The sequence below is a fragment of the Centrocercus urophasianus genome, unplaced genomic scaffold (assembly GCF_019232065.1).
Source record: "Centrocercus urophasianus isolate 14NV4802_14NV808 unplaced genomic scaffold, USGS_Curo_1.0 seq_22, whole genome shotgun sequence".
Taxonomy (NCBI): domain Eukaryota; kingdom Metazoa; phylum Chordata; class Aves; order Galliformes; family Phasianidae; genus Centrocercus; species Centrocercus urophasianus.
In genome coordinates this window covers 5,368,889-5,390,461 of record NW_024884778.1, presented here as the reverse complement: position 1 = coordinate 5,390,461, position 21,573 = coordinate 5,368,889, and the positions used below count along the sequence as shown (strand labels likewise).

The 21,573-nt window shown below is 46.8% G+C and overlaps 2 protein-coding genes across 4 annotated transcripts in view; one reads left to right on the top strand and one right to left on the bottom strand.

Moving 5' to 3' along the window:
• The window catches only part of SLC25A26 (solute carrier family 25 member 26), an 87,417-nt gene extending 78,328 nt beyond the window's left edge, over positions 1 to 9,089 (top strand). For 2 of the 3 annotated variants that reach the window (XM_042823420.1, XM_042823418.1), the window contains one exon: positions 4,737 to 9,089. In XM_042823420.1, coding sequence (XP_042679354.1) covers positions 4,737 to 4,863 — 127 coding nt within the window. In that variant the 3' untranslated portion in view covers positions 4,864 to 9,089. Of the gene's footprint in view, positions 1 to 2,532 lie in introns of all 3 variants that reach the window. The other variant, XM_042823419.1, reaches the window with a different exon arrangement.
• LRIG1 (leucine rich repeats and immunoglobulin like domains 1) overlaps positions 5,677 to 21,573 on the bottom strand; it is an 81,049-nt gene continuing 65,152 nt past the window's right edge. The window contains 10 exon segments of the mRNA XM_042823417.1: positions 5,677 to 8,451; positions 8,578 to 8,886; positions 9,935 to 10,099; positions 10,700 to 10,822; positions 12,126 to 12,545; positions 13,091 to 13,372; positions 13,957 to 14,277; positions 15,440 to 15,603; positions 16,783 to 16,854; positions 18,088 to 18,159. Coding sequence (XP_042679351.1) covers positions 8,219 to 8,451; positions 8,578 to 8,886; positions 9,935 to 10,099; positions 10,700 to 10,822; positions 12,126 to 12,545; positions 13,091 to 13,372; positions 13,957 to 14,277; positions 15,440 to 15,603; positions 16,783 to 16,854; positions 18,088 to 18,159 — 2,161 coding nt within the window. The 3' untranslated portion in view covers positions 5,677 to 8,218.

Here is a 21,573-nt window from a genome sequence, read left to right as displayed (position 1 = left end):
TCAGCAGTGCCCTTTTCTAAACAACCCCCGATTAAACTCTGACTAAAGATAGTACCCGTGGACTGGGACCAAAGGGAATGCAATTCAATTGAAATCAAAACAATAAGTGATCTAGAGAAAAAGTAAAATGTAAAGTAGGCCAAGCTGTGTCAACTGCAAGGACAAGGAAGAAAGTCTTGGGAAAAATAAACACAGAGACTGCCATGCCTGCTGCCAATTATAAATCTATTTATCAAAAACAATAAAAACGTCGGCCTTTTTTGGCCAGTTGCAACATGAAGTGATTTATGACTTCTCTAATAAATCTTGTATTTGAAGAGGAGGAATTCTGGGGGCAGAAAGATGCATTGCTTATTGCCACCTTATTAAAACCAGAGCGCAGGGCTCAACTTCCTGTTTTGCACCTAGTAAATCCCTCTGCTTCACTCCAAGAAATTTCACATCCCCTTCTGTCCAGAGAGACAGGCCTGCAGAGGAGATAGAGTAGAAATGAGGCAAATGGATCTGTGTGCCCCTTAGGTCCCACCAATGGAGGAATGAACCATTTACATGAATGCAAATTTATCTTTTTTGAGTGCTTTTCATGCAAGGAGGTGGTGCTGTTTGAAAGCAATGGATGAAGCTTCACTGGTGAGGAAGACAGGTGTTATTTTGACTGATGGGAAAGATCGGGTGAGATGGCTTGTCCCACTTTGTGCTCACTGGGGACAGAGCATTTCTCTGCTTCATGTCCACGGCTGAGCTTCCAGGTCTGTGAGGATGCAGTGTGGCACAGAGGGCAGCACCACACTGGTCTCCAGGGCTTGATCTCAGAGATGTGGCTCATGTCAGCAGCCCTCGTGCCAGCGGCTTGCTGCTTTCAGTTGTTGAGGTGTGGCCCCAAAATGTAACGTTTGGTGTTGGAACGGTGGGACTGAGGTCTGTTTCTGGGTTAGGAATGCTGAAATGCAGAGCTGCTCCCAGATGGAGGGGAGGGCCTGTGGTGTGGGTTGAACACACCTGCAGCCAGGCCTCTTCCTGGAATTTAAATGTTACTCCTGGGTCTTCGAATCGTATGGTTGAGGAGAGCATGATGTATCTTTACCTGGAAGCCCACCGTTATTCTTTGCCAATCAGTCATGTTTTGTGCTTTTATTACAGCTGTTGAGGCCATCCAGCTGTTGGTGCTGGATCTCATTAGTAGCTGGGAGACGTGCTTCAGCAATGGGGAAAAGCCCAGTGGGAACAGAGCGCTGTTACAGGAGGGGCAGGGTCAAAGATGAAAGCGCTACAAGTAAAAATCTGTGCAGATACAAATAGATGGCAGAACTGTGCCCATCTGAGGGGTTTCTGGTGGGGTTGCTGGAAAACAAACCATTCATTTCATCAGCTGATGGGGCACACGTGCTGCAGCAGGGCCCAGCTTGGATCAGCCTGCAGCACAGCTCAGCTCTCCGTGCCCTTGGGGGAGCTGTGGGTCTGGGAGGGACAGACCTCGTGGTGGCAGGTGAGAAAATGAAGTTGGGGGTAGCATGTCTGGGGTTCTTGGAAGTGATGGTTAGTAATGCGTGCTGCCAGGGATACAGCTGCTGGGTAACTTGGTTATCTGCTTCTGTTTGAGTACTAGCTGAGTGCTGAATGTGCTGTTCTGTAAATGAGTGCCTGCCGCTGCTCCTGTAATAAGTGCTGTCTAATTCAGCAGGAGAAAGATGGTGTGTGTCCCAAGAGCAGTGCTGTGCTGTAGGATTTGCCCTATCAGTGCTCTGTCCGTACATGCCTTGTACAAATTACTCTGTTTTAAAGCTGTCATTATGGTAATAGACCAATTGCTGTCTAGTAAAGCCATAAAATGTTTCCATCTGCTTGTGTGCTCCAGGCTCCTTAGCAAAGCTCATTACAGCAAAAACCAGTGTTACTGCAGCCCGAGGTTTCCCAAGCACAGTGTGAGCAGTGGCACAGGGAGCCAGCAGAGCTGCTTGGTTTCCCAGGGATTTGCATGCAGTCCTACCACGGACAGACACCCAGAATAGTGCGGAGCCGAGGGCAGCAGCATCCCTGTGCAGCCCAGCCCGAGCTGCCTGAGGCCTCCCAACGGTCAGTAGAGGAAGGTGGATAGATTTGAGCTTAATGTTTAATCCTTGCTCACAGTAAAGGAAGCCTGTAATCCTCTGGAAGGGAATACTGGCCTATCGTGAAGTTATTAAATCAACTGTGAGCTTAGATGTGTTGGAGTAATTGGCTTTGCATGAGTTTCCTGTTAACTTCCAAGAACTGGCGGGATCAGGCGCACGAAAATCGTCATGGCTGAACACAGGGTTATTCCTGGTCCCTCCCTCCTGGCCTTGTTACATGTTACTGGGAGTCTGTGCTGTTGTGTCTGTGGGGAGCTCCTGGCAGATAGGCATCCTGGCCATGTTGGTGTACCTCTGCTGGGCTGGACGGGGTGGCCTCCCATCTGAGGTGGTTTTCTTTTTGGCTTTATTTCCCAAAGCCTTTGCAGCCAACCGCGCAGCATCCGCTCTCGCTCTGAAGCCACCTTTTCCTTGCCTCCAGCTTGTTTGCAGGTGTCGTCCCGCGGATGGCAGCCATCAGCCTGGGAGGGTTCATCTTCTTGGGGACCTATGAGAAGACACGCCAGCTGCTGCTCTGAGCTGGGCCTTGTGGAAGAGCCCGCCAAGCTGCTGACCCCACGGAGGAGTCTGCCCACAAGCGCAGCCTTCTTCCTCCTGCCGCCTCTTGGCTGCGCCCGCAGCAGCTGTCCAGCAGCCTGAACTCCACGTTCACTGTTAACGAAAAGTAAATCCTCAAATAATCCAATTTCCCAAACATGAAATTTTTCCTGCATGGAAAATGAGTGAAGTCATTGTAAGAGTTATGCCAAAAAAAAGTGATGTTTGGGGGGCAAATAGCTCATTACGGTGGCTGTGAAAGGCGTTGCTAGAACTCCTGCAGGGGAAATGTTTTGCAAACCTCCAGCTCGTGGGCTGAGCGAGGAAGCTGAAATAAAGCAAGTGTTCATAATTCGGTGGCACCTGCCTCGTAACACTGGGAGGGTTCTACTGTTTGTGGTAGACTTACAGCCTGCCACCCGCCAACAGCACTGACAGTATTCCAGGCTGGGAGGGCTTTTTGTAAGAGACAATCATCCATTTGTTTCTGACTTTGAGCCGTGTTTGTGAAAGTTTATATTCCTGTTTATGCCTACAGGTGCACAGCAAGCGTTCTTGCGTGGTAACCAGCGTGGCGTTATTAATTAGTGTCACATTTCTCCAGTAAAAGCACGGTGTTGTATTATTTTACAGCTATGCCTTAGCAAAGACCTGCGGTTTGGCCTTGCCTTGGTCTTCCTCCCTCGGTGAAGGAGCAGGGATTGGGAATGGCAGAGCCCAGAAGGGAGTGCATGAGTTGGGGTGGTTCCAAAGCGCTCCTGGGGGCTGCTGGCAGGCAGAGCAATCCTCTGTGTTGATGTGGTGCTAGGAAGGAGAAGCTGTGGTGGCCCACATGGTGCTGGGACGTGCTTGGTGGAAAAGGCACGATTGGAATTACTAACTTAAAATTAACACCAGAATCGAGGAGGGGGGGGAGAAATAATTGGCCAAGTTTACTGGGCTACGTGACGCTTGGAAGTTTTTAGACACAGAGGGTGTTTGTGCAGGAAGGCCTGGGCTGCCTGCAGGTTCCCAGCTGCATCAGCACGATGGAGGCTGCTGGGAGACTTTTGTCTCCTCGGGTCACGCTGCGGTGGCATGCAGGGGGCCGGGCTGGGCGGCTGCTGGTCAGTGGTGGGATGTGGCAGCTGCCTGGCACGCACGGCCACTGCGGGCACAAAGGATGGGATGCTCTTCTGTCCGTCTGCTCAACGTTTTTGAGGTAACCAAAGTCAAGTTTGATGATGTGTTTCCCTGTGTTCTACGTGTAACAGTTTGGTTGCTCTCCTTAAAGAGGGGTGGTTTATTATGCTGTCATCCCATCACAGAGCAATCAGACTTTTCTGAGTCCCAAACTTGGCAGGCAAATAAAATGTGCAGAACAGAGACCATAACTCCTAAAAATAATCGTCAATTAAAAGGGGGAATTGCAACCAAGTCCCGTCTTGGCCGCTGACTTCTCCCACTTTCCATGGCACAGTGCAGCACTTCGAAGGTTGTCTCCTTTATGAACTTTTATATATAGCACACTCAGTTTTAGGGGCATTGGAGGGTGGAGATTTATTACATGGTCTTAAAAGCTGCATCGTATTTTCTATTAAAGCTCTTTAAACAGATGAGAGGGACAGAACTGCTGTTGGGGTATTTAATTACTTGAGCTGAAAGTAATCGTGCCTCAGTGCCCGCATCCAAATACAGTTTTTTGTTGTTTAAGTGTTTACGTAATCAGTTCTTGTCATCACCACCTTGAAAAAGTAGCCAAATTTTTAGCAAACTAAACCATGTATGGAACAGGGGGAAACCAGTTCTGCAGTTCTGTGACATTAAGGCTGCTTGTTTGGTAAACAGCAGAACTGCCTTTGCTCATGCTTGCTTTTTATTTTTATTTATTTGCTTATTTCTTTTTGCTGAGGTTGAATGGTTAGTGGGTAGAAGGGGAGGTTAAGGCACCTTCTGGCTGCTCAGTACCCAGGGCTGTGTCAGCCTGCACTCCGTGTCCATCTGGGACTGCAGTGACAGTAAATTTAGCTGAAAAAACCCCCACCACAGCAGTTAATTAATTGCCATGGGTTTGCCCTACTGAGCTGTTTGCTGTATTTCCACCTCCAGGCGCGTCCCCTTCTTGTGCCCTGCAGGACCTGCCCTGCACCCAGCACACCGCAGGAAGGACCTGTCCACGTCCAGCAGCAGCAGGCAAGTGGGGAGAGGGGCTGCTCTGCACACAGCAGTGCACTGATGCTGCTGGAAATGACACTTAGTTCTGGGACTACAAGGGAGGACGTGAAAAATACACTGCGGTGTTTTTCCTCTCCTGCCTGTTTGCCTTGAGCTCTTAGATACATTTTGGCAGTTATTTCAAGTTTACTGAAACTTGAAAAATTCGTCTTATTCCATTCCTGGGATAACGTTGAATCTCAAGGCATTGGCTTAAAGGATCTCTCTTTTCCATTTTAAAATACTTTAACTCCTACATGTGTTAAGGGAATTATCAGATGCTCTCAGAAAAGCTGAGCCGTACTTTGAATTAGCAACTGAAGAATACTTTTTAACATGCAGAAATTGAATTTAGTTTAAGTGGGAATTCACTCTTCTCTCAATCACAAATTGCCTCTGTGATTTCTAGACGGGGTGGGGTTTGGATTTGAGAAAGCCAAAGGTGTTCACAACTGCAGCTGAATCTGGTGCTATCTGGCCCCATTTTTCTTACATGCTTACACATACACCCATCTGTTCTGCTTTCCGTGCCAAGATAGCAGTACTTGCCAGATACTTCAGCAGTCCATGTATCAGAATTGTTTCTCAAATGAGTTCTCTGTGGTATCTTTTAGTGCAGCCCCCAGCTTCCACCCCATCCCCAGGTCGGGCTGCCAGAGGCTCACACTGCTCTGCAGTACCTGAGGTTACATTTGTGGGTCTGAGTTCACAAAGGGATGTTCTGGCAGTTATTTTGTACCTTCATCAGAGAAAGTCAGAAAAGAGTATAGCAATGGATTAGAATTTTATTTAGGTTTTTAACTGAAACTCCCAAAAGCTCACTCAACAAAAAAGCTGTAATATTATAAATGAACCTTTATTAAAGACACTTCAATGCATTTGTTAGACACTTTAATATCTTACATGTTTTTCAATGTACAACATTGTACCAAATTTTCTAATAAATAAATAACTTTGTACACAAAAGTAATACTTCCTCTTTCACATTGCCTCTTAGAAGCAGCAAATTCACATATTTAGTGGAAGTCAGAACGTTAGGCAGTTATCTTTATTCAGAAACATCATTTTCAAATGTTAATGTGGCAACTATGCTTTGTCTCTGTCAATGGTGATGACATTTCTGCCAGCAAAATGAGTCGTCAGTTAAGTCATTCCTGTGTTCCCAGTCCCCCCATCCTCACTGAGCTGGTTTTGAAGCATGCCTTTCCCTTGAGGAAAGGGAAACATACGCTCACATACGCTTGGTTTATGATTTTCTAACATCCATTTCCTTTGCTTGGAACAGACTTGGCACTCAACATAATTAGCCACCTGTCTCAAAGTGCAAACGTGTCAATAGTCAGAAACTGATACAGACAGGTACCTGGCTAAATTATGCTTTGCTTCATTAAGGTCGGGCTCAGTTGGCTTGTTTACAGCAAAGCTCGCCTTCAGCTGCTGTGCAGAAGACGCAGATCCTTCCTTACGGCAGATGTCGGCCTCAAGGTAAGGTGGGACACGACCAACGTTAAAATAAATGGGCACGTTGCCATTGCAGGGCAGCACGCGACTTTATTAAAATCCCACAGGTGTGGTAGGTCTCAGACAGATACAAAAGTAATGGATCTGAACCCAAACTGCAGTGTTTCTGCATGTTGTGAGCCACAGTCTTAGCAAAAGTAGATTTCCACTCGATTCTGCTGCAGTGGAACTGGCATTTGTGTTGCTCCTAAGGAAAAAAGTAACAAAACCCCTAATAAACCTTTCCCCAAAGTAGTCATCACCAGAGTTAGCAACCTTATATTAGCAGAACTCAAATTATAAATAACTGGAAGGGAGTCCTCCATCCACAGGTACCAACACCAACAGAAAGCAGCCTTTCTATGAATAAAAAGCTTCAAACTGAAGTTAGAAGTGACAAAGATCTGTCTCACCAAAACGGGCATTTTTTTTCCCCCCCCATTCATGGATGAACTTAAAAGACCACGTAAAAATATTTTGGACATTTCCATTTTAAAGTGTACTTTCAACCACAGTTTCTCTTCTAAAGGAGACTATTTCTGAACAGCCCAGAATTGCTACACGAGGCAGCATAATTAATTGGAAGCGGATATTTTCACCTACATCTGGCTGCAGATCAGGGCGATGGTGTCGAACAAGCAAGTGGAATATTGTACTGCAGGGAGAAAGTGAGTATCAGATGAATTAAGGGTACAGCTGTCAGAGCGGGACTTAATTTCTGTTGTCACAGCAGCTCCATGGTTTTGAACCCCCCTCCAGGACAGACGGGTACTGCTTGCTTAGCCAACGTGGTGAAGCGCAGGGCTGAGCGCTGCTCCTGCACGGGGCCGGGCTGCAGCACCGCAGGCTCCTCTCCACTGGGGGCAGCGCCTGCAGCTCGGCTGTGTCAGTGGTGAGCGATGCAGCACGGCTGGGCACAGAATGCCTGCTGCTGCCAAGCTTTTGAGAGGTGCCACGCATGAGGCCACCCCACGGCTTACTGCATGAATCGTTTGTTTTGGGAACGACTGCTCGCTAGTCACGGTCTCCATTTGGTCGGGTTGTTCTGGGGCTCTGCACTGTTGCTGAATTATTTCGTGCCACTTGTGTGGTCCGCTCGAATGTGTCACGGGGAAAATACAAACTCTGATGCAGTGTTGAAAAATAATGGAATTTAAGTTCTTCCACAAACAGGAAAACAATCAGGTTGCTATGTAATTCCTCACTGCTTGTTTTCTTTATTCCTGTAAGCTTCATTTCAAACAGTTGCAGATCCCTGTTTAAATGTGTTAAGTGCAATAAATTTCAGAGGGGAAAGAATTTGTGCTAAGTAACCCAATTGATACTTGATTTAAAGGGACTTCCACTGGAAAGAGGACAATCCCTTTGGAACAGTCTGGCTTTTTAAATTTCTGTTTATGCATTTAAGGCACCAGAATTATTTCTCTCACAAAGTTTAACAGCAACCTGATACTGAAAACAGTATTGCCAAAATTGTAAAATTTCACTCAGTTTTCCATGCACTAAAGATTAAAATAGCCTCTGTAAAAGATATATATATATATTTATATATATATTTATATATGAAAACTCTTATGTACAATTGTATCAAATACTTTTCTCTTTACACAATAACTCTTGCATTTATGTGCTTCATATGCAAGTCAACTTTTGAATGCTTCATACTTCACAGGGAAGTTTTAAACTATGTACAAACAGATGACGCTCGAACAGGAGTTTGTTCCCCATACAAGCTTGTTTCTCATACCTCAGCTGTTTTGCCTTTGACAGGTCATCAGTTCAAGATTTGAGGTAGAAGTAAGTAGCCTCTATACTCTGTGCAAAAAATAATAATAACAATAGCACGTTTGTTGCTTTGCACATGGCAGTCTGTCCTCTCAGTCTGTCGATCTGCTCGAGGGCTTCAACGCACGACTGGAGTCGCACGACTTGGGTGTGAAGCCATTGGCCAGGAGGGCCTGTTTTGCTTCTGCTTCGCTCTGCAGATCCAGTAGTGTTGGGGGAATTTCAGGAAGCACGTTCAGTTGCTTTAGTGACCCTCCTGCCGGCGAAGCTCTCACCAAGTTCAGGTTGTTAAGCTCTGAAGGCTTTGCTCCTGATTGCGAAGAGCCTGCAGAAAAGCAAAGCAGCGCGGTTAGCTGGTGCTCAGCCCGCCAGCAGCACGCACAAAGCCAACCCTGCCGCTGTCATTCCTGCCCTTGAGCCAAGTTAAAAAAGCAAACGGGGCACGGCGTACCGTGTTGGTCTGCAAGCAGAGGGCTGGCGGTGCTCACGGCTGTTATTCTGTCGTGGTTGCTGGGGTAAAGGGTCCCATCAGCTTCCATCCTCTTGCTGGCAATCCCGTTGCACTGCTGCGGATGAAGAAGGCTGGTGGTGCCTGCACCCCTCTTCCTGCTCCGTTCCTTGCTGCTCAGTGCGTTGTGGTAGGAAGCATCCAGAGTCTGAAGGCCCTCCGCGTAGTACTGCGACTCGCCGGGACAGATGTGGACGTTCATGCTGTCTGTGCTGCCGCTGCAGTCTGTGCACACAACGGGCAGCCCGTAGCCTTTCCAGAAGGAAGAGAAAACAGCAACAAATGCAGATCGACCAGCTGAATTTGTCAGCACTGAGACACACAGAGCACTCGGCAGAGCGGGAAGCTCGCTCAGTAGATAATATGGACATTTTCTGCTTCACATTCAGGGTTAGCAAAGACTTGTGCTTGTCACAGCTCAGCAGCTGTCCTGTCACTAAAGGTAGTTCCAATAACTAGCTGAGTTTTTGGTGTTTTTTTTTTTCTAACTCCAAAGAAGTTTTGATTTCATTTTTAAAAATCTACCATACACTTGTTTCCTTTTCCAGACTTTCTAGTCAGGGCAGAAATAGAAACTGGAACTTTGCTATAACCGCTTTAAAATACCAATTTGCCTTTCTTATTTTTGTGCTGCTGCTTTATAGGGATCACTGTCAAATCGTATTGTTATCTCAGGATACTTTATTGCTGCTAGTGGGAACAGCAGCTGAGCAGAATTCAAAGCAGCAAGATGAAAGGAGGTTCTGAGTTTTGAAAGTTAGTTTCCTGAGTGCACTTGACAGCTTTTCATTATTCTACTTTACTGTTTCTCCTGGAGAGAGAATTTATCCTAAAAATAGGAAAGTGTAACACCCAAGAAATTGGCACAGAGAAGCAGCAGGTGCAGTGCCCAAAACAACAGTAAAATTCTGAACATTCAAATTAAAAAAGAAAAGAAAAGCTGAGCTTTGAAAATGACAGCGCCTTTAAAGACCATGAAAAAATTTTAACACCTTCAGTTTGGAAGGGCTCTCTTCATTTTAGGAACAGCTCAAATCAAAACACCCCTCAGCCAGCTGTGAGCGAAGGCCAGCACAAGCTTCAGCCCTCCTCCTTCTGATGGGCCCTTGAATTCAAACTATCCAACTTTGAGAGAGGATCAAAGCAAGCAGGAGAAAGTAATTTATTGTGCTCACACCTGAGAAACATCCTGGCCTCTTTTTCTGAAGGTAACAATTTCTCGTCTCATTGCTGTCTGACTCGCAGGGCTTTCTGATCTGTACAAACACGAAATACCTTTCTAGATTAATGAGTTTTGTACCTGTCTTATCTGGAACAAGCATTCCGTCAGCCGTGTCTTCAGTTTTCCAAGTGTCTTTATTATAGCCGATGCACAGCTTTGGCTGTCTGCAACCTACAGTGGGAGCTTCAACATCTGGACACCTTCCAGCATCAGTCTGACACATACCTGTAACAAACGAACCATCTGGCTACAGATTACAACCATCTGCCCTCAGCTGAATGACTTGTTAGTCATATTTCTACCCATAAAAGCTGCAAAAGGGAAAAACAGCAGTGAAGATAATAGATTCTGTTAAACATTAGCTTAAAATTGTAACTGATGTCTAATCTTTGGAGAATCTTAGCTCAGAACAGTTACCTTTTCTTTCCTAATGTGCCATGTTTAAATACTGTAAAACCCCAGCATTTAATTTCTAAGCCTGAAGGCAGGGACAGGCCATGCTAATGTACCTTCTAGTAAAGCTTAACTATGGTAACTCCAGTGCCAAAGAACTAATCCAAAATTAGCAGGAAAAAAAAAACAAACTAACAACTCATTATGGCCTGACTGAGCAGTTTTGAAGCTGTCTGCTTAATCTGCTTAATTAAACTAAGTTATAACAGGGTAGGGTAGCTTTGCAAAGTGAGAGAGTCCTTGTTCTGCATAAATGCGGAGACCGGAGAATTCCAGTGCAGAGATCTATCAGCTAACTCATAACAAGCACAGCAATACTTGACACTGTATTTTTTCCATCCCTGCATCACGTTCAGATGCAGGATTACAGAAGAAATGACTGGTTCTCACCATTGCTGTCTATGTGTCCATTAGGCTGCTGGTTATCTCCTCTGACGACCGCTTCCTGCCGGTCAGAAAGAGTCCCTTGTGAGGACAAGTAGCTCGGCACGTCTGGAGGCACAATGGTCTCATCTGGAGCAGTGGGAGAAAGATATGAATTCCTAGGAAAACATAAAGGCTTCTTCTGTTTGTATTACATCTCAAATCACATTTTCAAGAGGGACTGAGGACCAGATCTGTATATACACGGTATTTTCTGTAAGAGCAGTGAATTAGAATTCAGCTGCCTAGAATCTCCTAATGCCCCTCAGCAGCCCCACTCCTGATTTTCTCAAAGCCTGAAGCTGTGAGATTTAATGCTGATAAACTGATGTTCTGGATGTTTGGCACTGCCAGGACGAAGTGGAACTGTCTCTTCGCAACCCATAAGAGCTTATCACCTGAAATCCAGCACACCTCATTTGATTCATGTCCTCTGTCTCCCAGAGCCATGAAGAACAGGCTTTTGGAGGGCAGGGATTCTGACTTCAGCAGGCAAAGTCCAAGTCACTTAGCTACCCCTGGCTTTCTCCATCTCGTATCAGGCAGTTTTACTTTCCCCTGCCATTCAAATACCAAGTGAAACTCAAGTACACCAGGACTGAATAGAAGGGAGACAAAAATCCCACTTAGACATGGCACTGGTGACATGGTATCCAACGTTTCCTACTTAAGTCCACCTCATGCTTATATCTAAATCTAATAGCAATACAGGAAGACCACAAATGTGAGAACAGGGAAGCCTTAAAGTAGTTTTGCCTTACTTCTGTACAGAGACTGTTTAAAGCTGATGGCAGGAGAGTTTTTATCCCTGCAACGTTTGGTTCAGCACCTTATTATCCCCTTGGAAGACTGGCAGAAAGCAATAAGCACTCCTTCCTTCCCCCAGGAAGAGAGGGATGCCCATCATCAGTATGGTTACAACAGCTCTTACAGGCAATATGGAAAAAGGGTTTCCAGCTTCAGAGGCTCACTTTTCTATGTTCAGAACACGCAGTCTTTGAAAATACAGATTCTCAAGAAGTTAAGACAGGATCTAAGCACTGTGGGCATCACAATCTCAAACTCAATCTCATCACAATCTCACAATTGTGGGCATCTGACTATCTCGAGAGTCAGTTATCATTTACAGTCGTGGAAAATTAAAGTTGCAAAACAACAGTTGAAACTACTTCCACTTGGAAAAGACCTTTCTGAAGAGCCAGCCAAGGGCAGAAATGCAGCTGTAAACATGCAGGCAAAGGGTGGTTCCAGCTGCTGCAGCCAAGAGAACCACTGAGAAAAGCCAACTGCTTTTCCAGTAAGACTGTGGCTACCTGACATGCTGATTTGGCCCCGGTGGGAAGTCTGATAACACAGCAGGTTAGGGAAAGCCTCAGCAGGATACTGGAGGTACCTGTGTTGGTCACACTGTATTCCTCACTCTTCTTTCTGGTTTGGTAGATGATGCAGACCCAGACCAGCGAAGTCAGCACGATGCTACACACCACAGCAATGGTGATGATCCCCACAGTGGTACGGTCCTTTCTGCAGCCAAGAGACTGTAAGATGCTCACGTGGCTGTGCGCACGCTCTGTCCCCAGGGTGTTGGACATCTCACAGGTGTATTTCCCAGCATCTTCCAAGACAACATTCCTAACGATGAGGAGCTGGTTGCCAGAGGTGAAGTGATGCCTTTCTGTCACGATCAGGGGCTGGTCGCCTTTCAGCCAGGTAATGCGGGGCGGTGGGCTCCCCGTGGCTTTGCACTGAAGAGCCACAGTCTCACCTACAGACACTACGTGGTCTTCCAGTGGGTGAATCAAAGATGGCGTCTCTGCAGGGGAATAAAGCAGAAATTAATTCGTGGGGATACCACAACAACATTTTTCTTTTAACAGCATTGAACATAACTCGTGTTTCTGCAGACAAATACTTGGCAGTGCAGTATGTGGCCACGTGCCTAGGACTATGGAAGCTGTGTACCAAACAGGTCTAAAAATCACGACCAAAGCAGTCTCTCAACTTGGTGGTGGTAGTGTTCACTTCAGAGAAAAAGCCTCGGCTATGGAGGCAATGGCTGACACACGTGAATAATCTGGCAAGGCCAGAGAAAGAGAGCACAAATTCCTTTTGAAGTCAATTTCCTAGGTAGGAAATAGCATGGCTACAGGGGCTCCCCAGAACAGAGGAAATGTGACTCAAAGCTCCTTTTTTTTAATTAGCAGGTTTTTTTCCCTAGTTAACTACAGTGTAGAAGAATGAACAAGAAAAACGCAGAGCATGGCCTCTTTGTCCCCTTTCTGCAACTGCTAAAGAACAATCCCTTCCAGTTCCTGCTTCTAGACCAGTCAGTCTTTCAGGGACTCTCAGGCATCTTACCCAGTACAGTCAGGGTGGCATTTGCAAGCACAGACCCTGCAGAGTTCTGCGCTGTGCAGCTGTAGACACCCATATCTTCTATCTTCACATCCGTAATGAAGAAGACATCGTCATCAGGCATGACGTGCATGCGGCGTTCCCGGGCTGCAGGGAAGTCTGTGCCCCCATCTTTCTGCCAGGCAATTTGTGGGGTGGGGTGTCCTTCAGCTGCACACTCCAGCCGTGCCGTTGTCCCTGTCCGGCTGGTGATGTCGTGGGGAGTTTTGATAAAGGAGGGCAGCACTGATAAAGAAAGAATAGAAAAAAGGATGAGTGGTTCTACGGAGAAAACACAACTTTCCAGGCAGTTCTAACTGCTTTCCTTCCTAGGAAATAATAATTACATAATAATTATCTATAGGCAACACATGACAAGATGCTTTTTTTATCTATTTTTTATGTGTCTTTTATCTCCATAGCACATACCTGTCCAGGACACCCCATTCAGGATCATTAGAGCTGGAATCAAAGCTAATTTTCTTCTGTGACTAAACTGGAAACAAAACCCATTATCCCTCCTACTTTCAATCACTACAGTCTCTTTTCTTTCTATACTTTTTTACTCCCATGGGCAAAGACTCCACTGGAACAGCCAAAGACAAGTGATTACAGCCATTAAAACCGTGCCTGGCTGGATGGCAGCCATCACAGCCTGGCATGTGCTCCTCACATGGCATTCTCAGCATCCCCTGAGAGGCAAGCAGCTGGTGTGAAGAGGTTACGAACTTCTCCTGCAAAACCCTCAGGAGTTTACAGGTTTACAGCTGGCCACAACAGGCCCCAGAGAATTGCTGAGGGAGGGAAGGAGAACTCGGCTTGCTACTCACCATTAACAGTGAGTCGAGCCTTGTTGGAGTAGGTGGAGCCAAAGTGGTTGGTGATGATGCACTGGTATCGGCCCTCGTGGGCAAAGGTGACGTGGCGGAGGTGCAGAATGGTGGTGTATTCCATCACCTCGCCATCCTTCGCCCGCACGTGGGCGAAGTTCTCAATCTCAGCATTATGCAGCACTTCGTTGTCTTTCTTCCACGCAAACATCATGGGGGAGCTGCTGCTGCTGGCAGCCGAGCACGTGAAACGGATGTCCTTCCCAAGGACGGCCACCGTGGTCTCCGGCTGGATGATGATCTGAGGCTTGGGGAAATCATCTGAGAGGAAACAGAAAGCCCTGTTAGTTCTGGACTCTAAGGGCAGACTGGAACAAGCAAAGAGGTGCAACTAGAAACGAGCAGCATTTAGTGGAAGACATTATTACGCTTCTGTCTTTACATCCTCTGCTGTCTACATCAGAAAAGCAGCTTGCTCTTGCTCAGCGCCCACCTTTGGGACAGTGCACACATAATGCACCTCCACTGAGCAGCTGGTCTAAGCTAAGGCTCTTGTTTCTCGGGTTCCTTCTGTTAATCTGAATGATAGTCTGCAAACCAGAGGATGCCCAGCTCTTTTCACCCATGCAGCTGAACCTCAGAAATACACTGGTCTAAAGAAACTATCCTTCCCTGCACAGCCCATGCACAAAGGAAACAATGCTGAATTTATGACTTAAACTCCAGCGCTGCATTAGCAGTGAAAGGTCCTAGATGGTGGTGGGATGGTGGTGTTGCCCAAAATCCGGATGTATGAGTATCACTTCAGTCTCCTTTGATCATTTATATTTCTTTACTAGGGAAGCTGCAGACATTTGTGCTTGCCAAGTGTTTACTGAAGATTCTTTGCAACCAAAGCTCAGGTGCAGAGTCAACTTCAGAGAGTGAGTAGGAGAACACCAGTAGGTGCCACTTAGATGAAAAACGGTAATAATTCAGGTGTTAGCCAGTCGGTTCCTGTATAATGCCTAGATGGTCCAATAAAAGGAGCTGTGATGGGGAGATTCTCCTCTTTTTTTTTTTTAACTCCTTGTTCTTGTTTGCAAGAAGGAGAAAAGATAAGCAAAGAACACAGAGCCACAGAGCGAGCTCAGAGTGCTGCAAGATGAAAAACTTTCCAGCTGCAGTCTTGGTAATATCAAGCCAAGTGCAGCTGTGCAGCCCCATTTGGAGCTGGAATGAGCATCAGTCCCTTTTGATTTAATAGCCGTGGAGCCCTGTGCAGGATTCACGCGATGCAGGCGATGCGCTGTGCAGTTGTGGTGGGAAATAAATTGTAGCCAATGACAAATTTTCCAAATGCAGGCTTGGGCTTCCTTTGATCCCATTGAATACCAAAACAAAACAGAAACCCTTTCATAATAACATGCTAGTAGTCAAAGAAAATGTTTCCCAAGTGAGTTCTGCCCTTCGTACAACCTCAAAACACACAAGCAAGACTTACCACACACAAAACTTTCTGGCAGGACAGCAAAAATGCTTTTGCTCTTCAGCGACTCCGGATGGGCGCAGGTGGCCACCACGAAGGACTGCAGCTCTTTCTCCACCAACCACGGGGGCAGCCATTTCAGCTGGCAGTCACAGAGGAAGCTGTCGCTGTTGATGTGGCTGCAGGGAAACAAATCCAACACAGCCCGCTGTGAGTTCTGCACGGAGGGAGGGCTGCAAAGCTCACGGCCCTTTCACGTTAGTCACATTCCTCCCTTCCCTTCAGCAGGAGTGGAAGGAAGAAAAGGCCTGCAGGTTGTCCTCAAAGCACTGATGAAGCTACCTACGTCACATTTAAGTGGCATTTCATCTCCACACAAAACAACGCCTCCCTGTATTCCAGAGACACTCCCTGGTGCCTTATTATTCAGTTTTCAGAGTGGTCCCCAGCAGCATTTATCAGCATTCTAACAGTAACTCAGCACCTTCTGTTAAGGAAAGAGCTATGGGTGCAAACAGAAGTGGAGACTCAGGATTATTTTTTTTTTTAGTAAGACCAGATCAGCCTTTCTCCTCTATTTTGTTTCAAGAGCCAGTGTAGCAATAGATAAAGTGGTTAAAGAGACAGTGGGCATGCAACCTGATCTTACTGACCCCGCAGTCACTGTACTCATGTCACTGCCAGCATCAGTTGTCTGATTCCCATTTTCAAAGTCAGGAAGAAGACCCTGAACTTGCCTGAGTACCAACTAAGTGATTTCTTCTTCCACAAACTGCACTACTCCAGGGTGGTGAGAGTGGATTAAATATTTATGGAGGAGAAAAAGGAAACCAGGCAAGACTGGAAACAGTGTCTGATAACAGGGCAGAGCCCCAGCCTGGAGCACAAGCAGCAGCTCCGATGACACATCTGTATTTTTACACCAGAAGGCTGGACGACAAGTGGATTCAGTCCAAATGGTGCTATCACTGAAATGTCAGTACAGTATGTGAACCCTAAACATAGGCACTGCAGGGGAGCAGATGGGCAACTGGGAATTAAATCTGCGACAGTGTGAGAAGGAGAGACGGCTAACAGGACCTGGGCTGGACTTCCTGAGTGGAGATGAATCATTACACAGATGCGAACCTGCTGGAAGAACCTGTTCTGATGATCTAATTTCACTCACTATTAAATTCAAGATGTTCCTGTGACAGCTACTCGTGTGTAAAAATACCCTGCAGAGGAGGACAGCGGGGAGGAGGAAATAAATGAACAGTAATGTGAATAACACCCCATTGGAAACAACGTGCTACTTCTCACGTCCAGGGCAAGAAAGATCCTTGCTCCTTCATGGTGTGTACAGCCCAGTTACTTACAGCTGCCGCAGGCTCTTCATCTTAGCAAAAGCATCTGCTTGGATGGAGCGGATGGCGTTATCTCCAAGGTTCCTGCAGAACACAACCACAGGCAATGTGAACAACAGGACATTATGGCTGTGACAAAATCTCTCCATAGCCAAGTGCTGACTCTAGTGAGCAAGTGAGATTTTAGCTTCTGGTGAAGACTGGTGAAGACACTTGCAGCTCGTGGAAATAGGTTTCAAAACACATTCCTATCAAACAGGTAACGCCAGGCAGTGGTAAATGAACAAAACATTCAGGAATAAATGACTAAGTCGGTCCCTACCCCACTTTCTCAGTCTCACAAACTCCTCAGCCCTCTCAATAACGGAAGATAGTCAGCAATGTTGTTTCCCAGGCCAGCCCTTCAACAAACGTGCAGAAAGCTAATATTGCACCGAACGGCATCTCGCAAAGTCACTTTGAGGGGATACTCAGCAAAGCTTCCAAAAGAATGTACTCTTAACAGCTTCCCTCTCAACTACTGCTAACTAAAACAATTCACTTGTCTTCTGAAAAGGACAGTGTCAGATTTCAGGCTTGCATTTAATAAGTCAAGTGCAAGACAGACCAGTGCCAGCTCTGCTTGCAGAGGAACTCTCCATGCAGCACTGACAAGGGACCCTCTAGCAGGGAAGGTACCCCCTGGATCAGGCAGTCACTACATTCTCAGTGCTCACAACATTTCTTAACGATCAGCAGTCAGTGAAACACCCGACAGCAAAGTCACAGATACTTTAACGTGTCTTAATTCAGAAAGGAAGCTATTCATGAGTCACTGCTGGAGTCATCAGCCTTGGATCACAGAAAAAAATTACACAGTGGCAGCCAAAATCTGCTTCTTGCAAATCACTCTAAGGCAGTTGTGCCGAATGGGGATGTGCAATGCTGCATCACGAGCAGTCATTTGCAACATGTGTCACTGCCCAGATTTAGGAAGAAGTCAGGGCAAGGGAGGAAGAGTGCGAGCTCCATCTGAAATAGCACATTTTCATTGCCAACAGCCTGCACAATAGCAGTATGCAAGTCAAGGCGTATTTATCCAAGAACAAACCAAAAAATTAAGAGCATGCAGATTTGCCATATGTTCTATAACTTTGTTCTGGCACAAAAAAAGGCCAAAGTTGAGGCAGACTTATAATGAGAAGGAAGCAGGTGGCCCCCACAAATGGACTGGCTTCTCAGTTTACAAAGACACTATTAAATTGCTAGCAGATCTCTCAGGCAGCAACTTTTGGCAGACCCCCCTTCCCAAACTGCGAGGCATGGTGGGTTACTCACAGGTGCTCCAGGGCCTCCAACCCTGAGAACGCTTTCTTGGCCACCGACTTGATCTTGTTTCCAAACAGAGTTCTGCAGTTTCCAAACATCCAGTGCCAGATAAACAGAAAGAAAATGGGGAGAGGGAGGCAGAAAAAGAAGGAACACAATTAGCGTGGCTTTATCTGATGTACGCGCTCAGTGCAAGTCCCGGGAAATCTGAACTGCATGGAGATTAAGAGGGCTGAAATACATTCGCTTTCCCACTCCTGAAATTAAATCCTTTTATCTGTGTTTGAATTTAATAGTGATGACAGCACAAAAGGGAATGTGCCATATCATGTAAAGAGGCAGGTTTGCTCCAGTGCCTGGAAACCAGCTTGCTGAGTAACAGAAGGTCCCCTCTATTCTTTGAAGGCTGGCTTTGGTCAGGATTAAGTGCAACGACAGTTTAACAAGACTTTGGTCTCTTCCTGAAACACTTTTCATTTCTGACTTCTTCCTGCGTAGTAAAAGAGTGGCAATCTCTCCCCTGCTGCTTGGCCTGCCTGGCCAGACACACACAAGGGCTGGGGCTGTCCCCGGGCTGTGTGCATGCAGCACCCAACCAAAGTGAGTGCTGACCTCCCTCCCTGGCCTCCTGTAAATACAGGAGCAGAGCAGAATAATACACTAACTGACAGCAGAGCAGTAATTTCAGGGGCCAAAGGGAAAGAGAGAAAAGGTAATGTGCAGAGAGACCGAAACAAGGAGCACGCTTGCCTGTATCTGTGGCCACAGACCATTCCTGCCCACCAGCAAGAGGGGGATCATCAGTAGGCAAGAGCCAGCTGAGTGCTCGCAGCCCAGCTGCTGTTCAGTCTTCTATAAATATTGACCAGGACTGGTCAGGGTTCATACAGAATGGATGATATCCTCGACTGTTTTACAGAAACATCAGCCAGTATCATCAATTAGGAAATTCTTTCCTTCCCCAAGCTCTCTCTGCGTGAGGTTTATCTGCCAGGTGCATCTGTTTATCACCTCTTGCTTGACGTGGCTTCCAATGCAAGTCATTACTAACAGATCCAGTACACAGACTGGCACATCAGGTGCTGCTTTTGACTCTTCCTTCAAGAATTTTCTTTCAAACATAGGGTGCAACACACAATTAGTGCTAATTACACTACGGTCATGGCACTGCTTGCTACCAAATCGAGATACAACATCAGCGCATCGTAAGTCCTAGAGCATAGAACTGCTCTATGTTCTGGCTAAAATACATAATTTACTGTATGCAAACTTTGGCCATATGGCTACATCCATATGCAGTAATTTCTGGAGCCACAATCCTAAATGCTATGCTGAACTTGGATTTGATAACTGGAGATTTGTGTTTACTGTTCCCAGTAGATCTGGAATCACAGAATCATAGAATGGCTTGGGTTGGAACGGACCCCAAGGATCACCAAGTTCCAACCCCCAGCCACAGGCAGGGCCACCAACCTCCAGATCTGGTACCAGACCTGGCTGCCCAGGGCCCCAGCTTTGAAAGCTGATGATGATTCTCTCAACACATCTCTATCTGTGCAGAGGTAAGCAGGAAGCCTGGTGTTCTGAATACCCACATTTATAAGCCACCTGCAAACAACTTTATGGTTATGTTTGCGAGAAATCCATACCATACTGGCAATAACACCGGGCCCCAGAAAACTCATTTCTGCCTTTCAGATCTCGAACAGCCACTTCTGTGACCCAGCAGCCCCTTCCAAGGGCCGTGGCATGCAGCCCTGCTGCTCGTCTGCCTGCTGCAGCCCCCAGTCGTGCTGCTGTGAGCAGAGCTGGGCGCGACCGCGCTCTCCCAGTGATTGCACAAGTGTAATTAGAAGCCAGGCACGCAATTCATTAGAAAGCAGCATTTTCTCCTCCAGCCAGTTCTGCACCTGCAGGAAGATCTCAGTCACTGAGTGAGCCATCAAAAAAACCGGTTACATTGAGCAGCTTGCATAATTAGGAGAACCGGTTGCTCCCCAGCGATTCCACTGATGCTTTTCATGCTTCGGTGCTTCTCGACTCCCTTTCTTGAAGAAACATTTTAATTTAGGCCTGTGCTCTCCATCCTGGACAGCTTCATATATAATTCAGGGAAGGCTAAAGTGACTGGCCTCCCACCTCTCAGTTTAACACCTTCATTTCAGCGAACAACCCTCTCCCCTTAAATCCTTTCAGAGGCTAATCTGTGCCAGATCAAAGGGGAGCAGCTTTTAAGGCAATCTCCACAGAGCCGAGGTGATTATTAATTCATTGGAAGGTCTCCTCTGAAGTGCCCATTTATTTTTTTGTATGCTAATGCATTTAAAGCCTATTGATGGTTTAAACACAGGCCTTAAATCAGGCGGTGAGATGTTCTCTGTAGAGGCTGCTGTTTTACTTTATTTAAGAAAAAAACCCTGCCAGCAAGAATAACACTCACTTCAGCCTTAGATGAAATTACAAGTTTGGGATTTAAGTGCTGATGAGCTAAAGTGGACCTGAGCACACTGCTTTAAAAGTGCACGTTCCCTAGTGTGCCCAGAATGCTCTACAATGAAATAATCTCATACTCAGAGGGCTTTTTCTGCCCTTGCAGTCTGACGGACAAGAAACGATCCTAGCAAAGGAACAACCTGCTGCCCTGTGGCAGGTTTGCTGTTGTGTAACCAAACCTCTCCTGTCTGCCAACCTGGTCTGCGTGCTGTGCCAGGCTATGGAGTTTGCTGCAAACTCAGTCTTCTTTACACTTGCACGAGCTCCTGCCACATACAAAACAACAGACAAAACCAGCCATCTTTTGGAGCTGCTGTCTGTGCCCAACGACCACAGAATCACAGAATGGCCAGGGCTGGAAGGGACTTCAAGGATCATGAATCTCCAACCCCCCTGCCACCAACCTCCCCCATTTAATACCAGCCCAGGCTGCCCAGGGCCCCATCCAACCTGGCCTTGAACACCTCCAGGGATGGGGCGTCCACAGCCTCTCTGGGCAGCTGTTCAGCACCTCACCACTCTCACAGCAAAGGCCTTTACTACGAATAGGCTGGGCTGCTCCACCAGCAGCAATAGGACTCTGCACAGAGCTCCAAGCACACAGCCCACAAAGCCCTGCAGGCTCTTTGCTCCATCCTGCTCCTCCTGGCCTCTGCCTGACCCCCACAGCTCACCAGTGCTCATTCCTCCTGGTCACTGAGTCAATCCTTCTGAACTCTTTCCCCTGGTGCTCTCCCCTCTGGCTGTTTCACTTTTCTTCTGCCATTTGCACCCAACACTTCTGACACTCAGGTACGCAGGAGCACTGCTCGTATTCCATGACAGTGGCCACATGGCAGTGATGCCCTGTGGTGACTCCCAGCAGGACAGCGACCTCTCCCCTCTCCTGTCAGAGCAGCACTCCTTTCAGACTCAGAGCACAGCCTGCAAGTCCCTCTGGACAAAGCCTCAGCTCACACTGCCCCTTTGACCATTCCCATGTGCTCTCTGTTTTCGTCACAC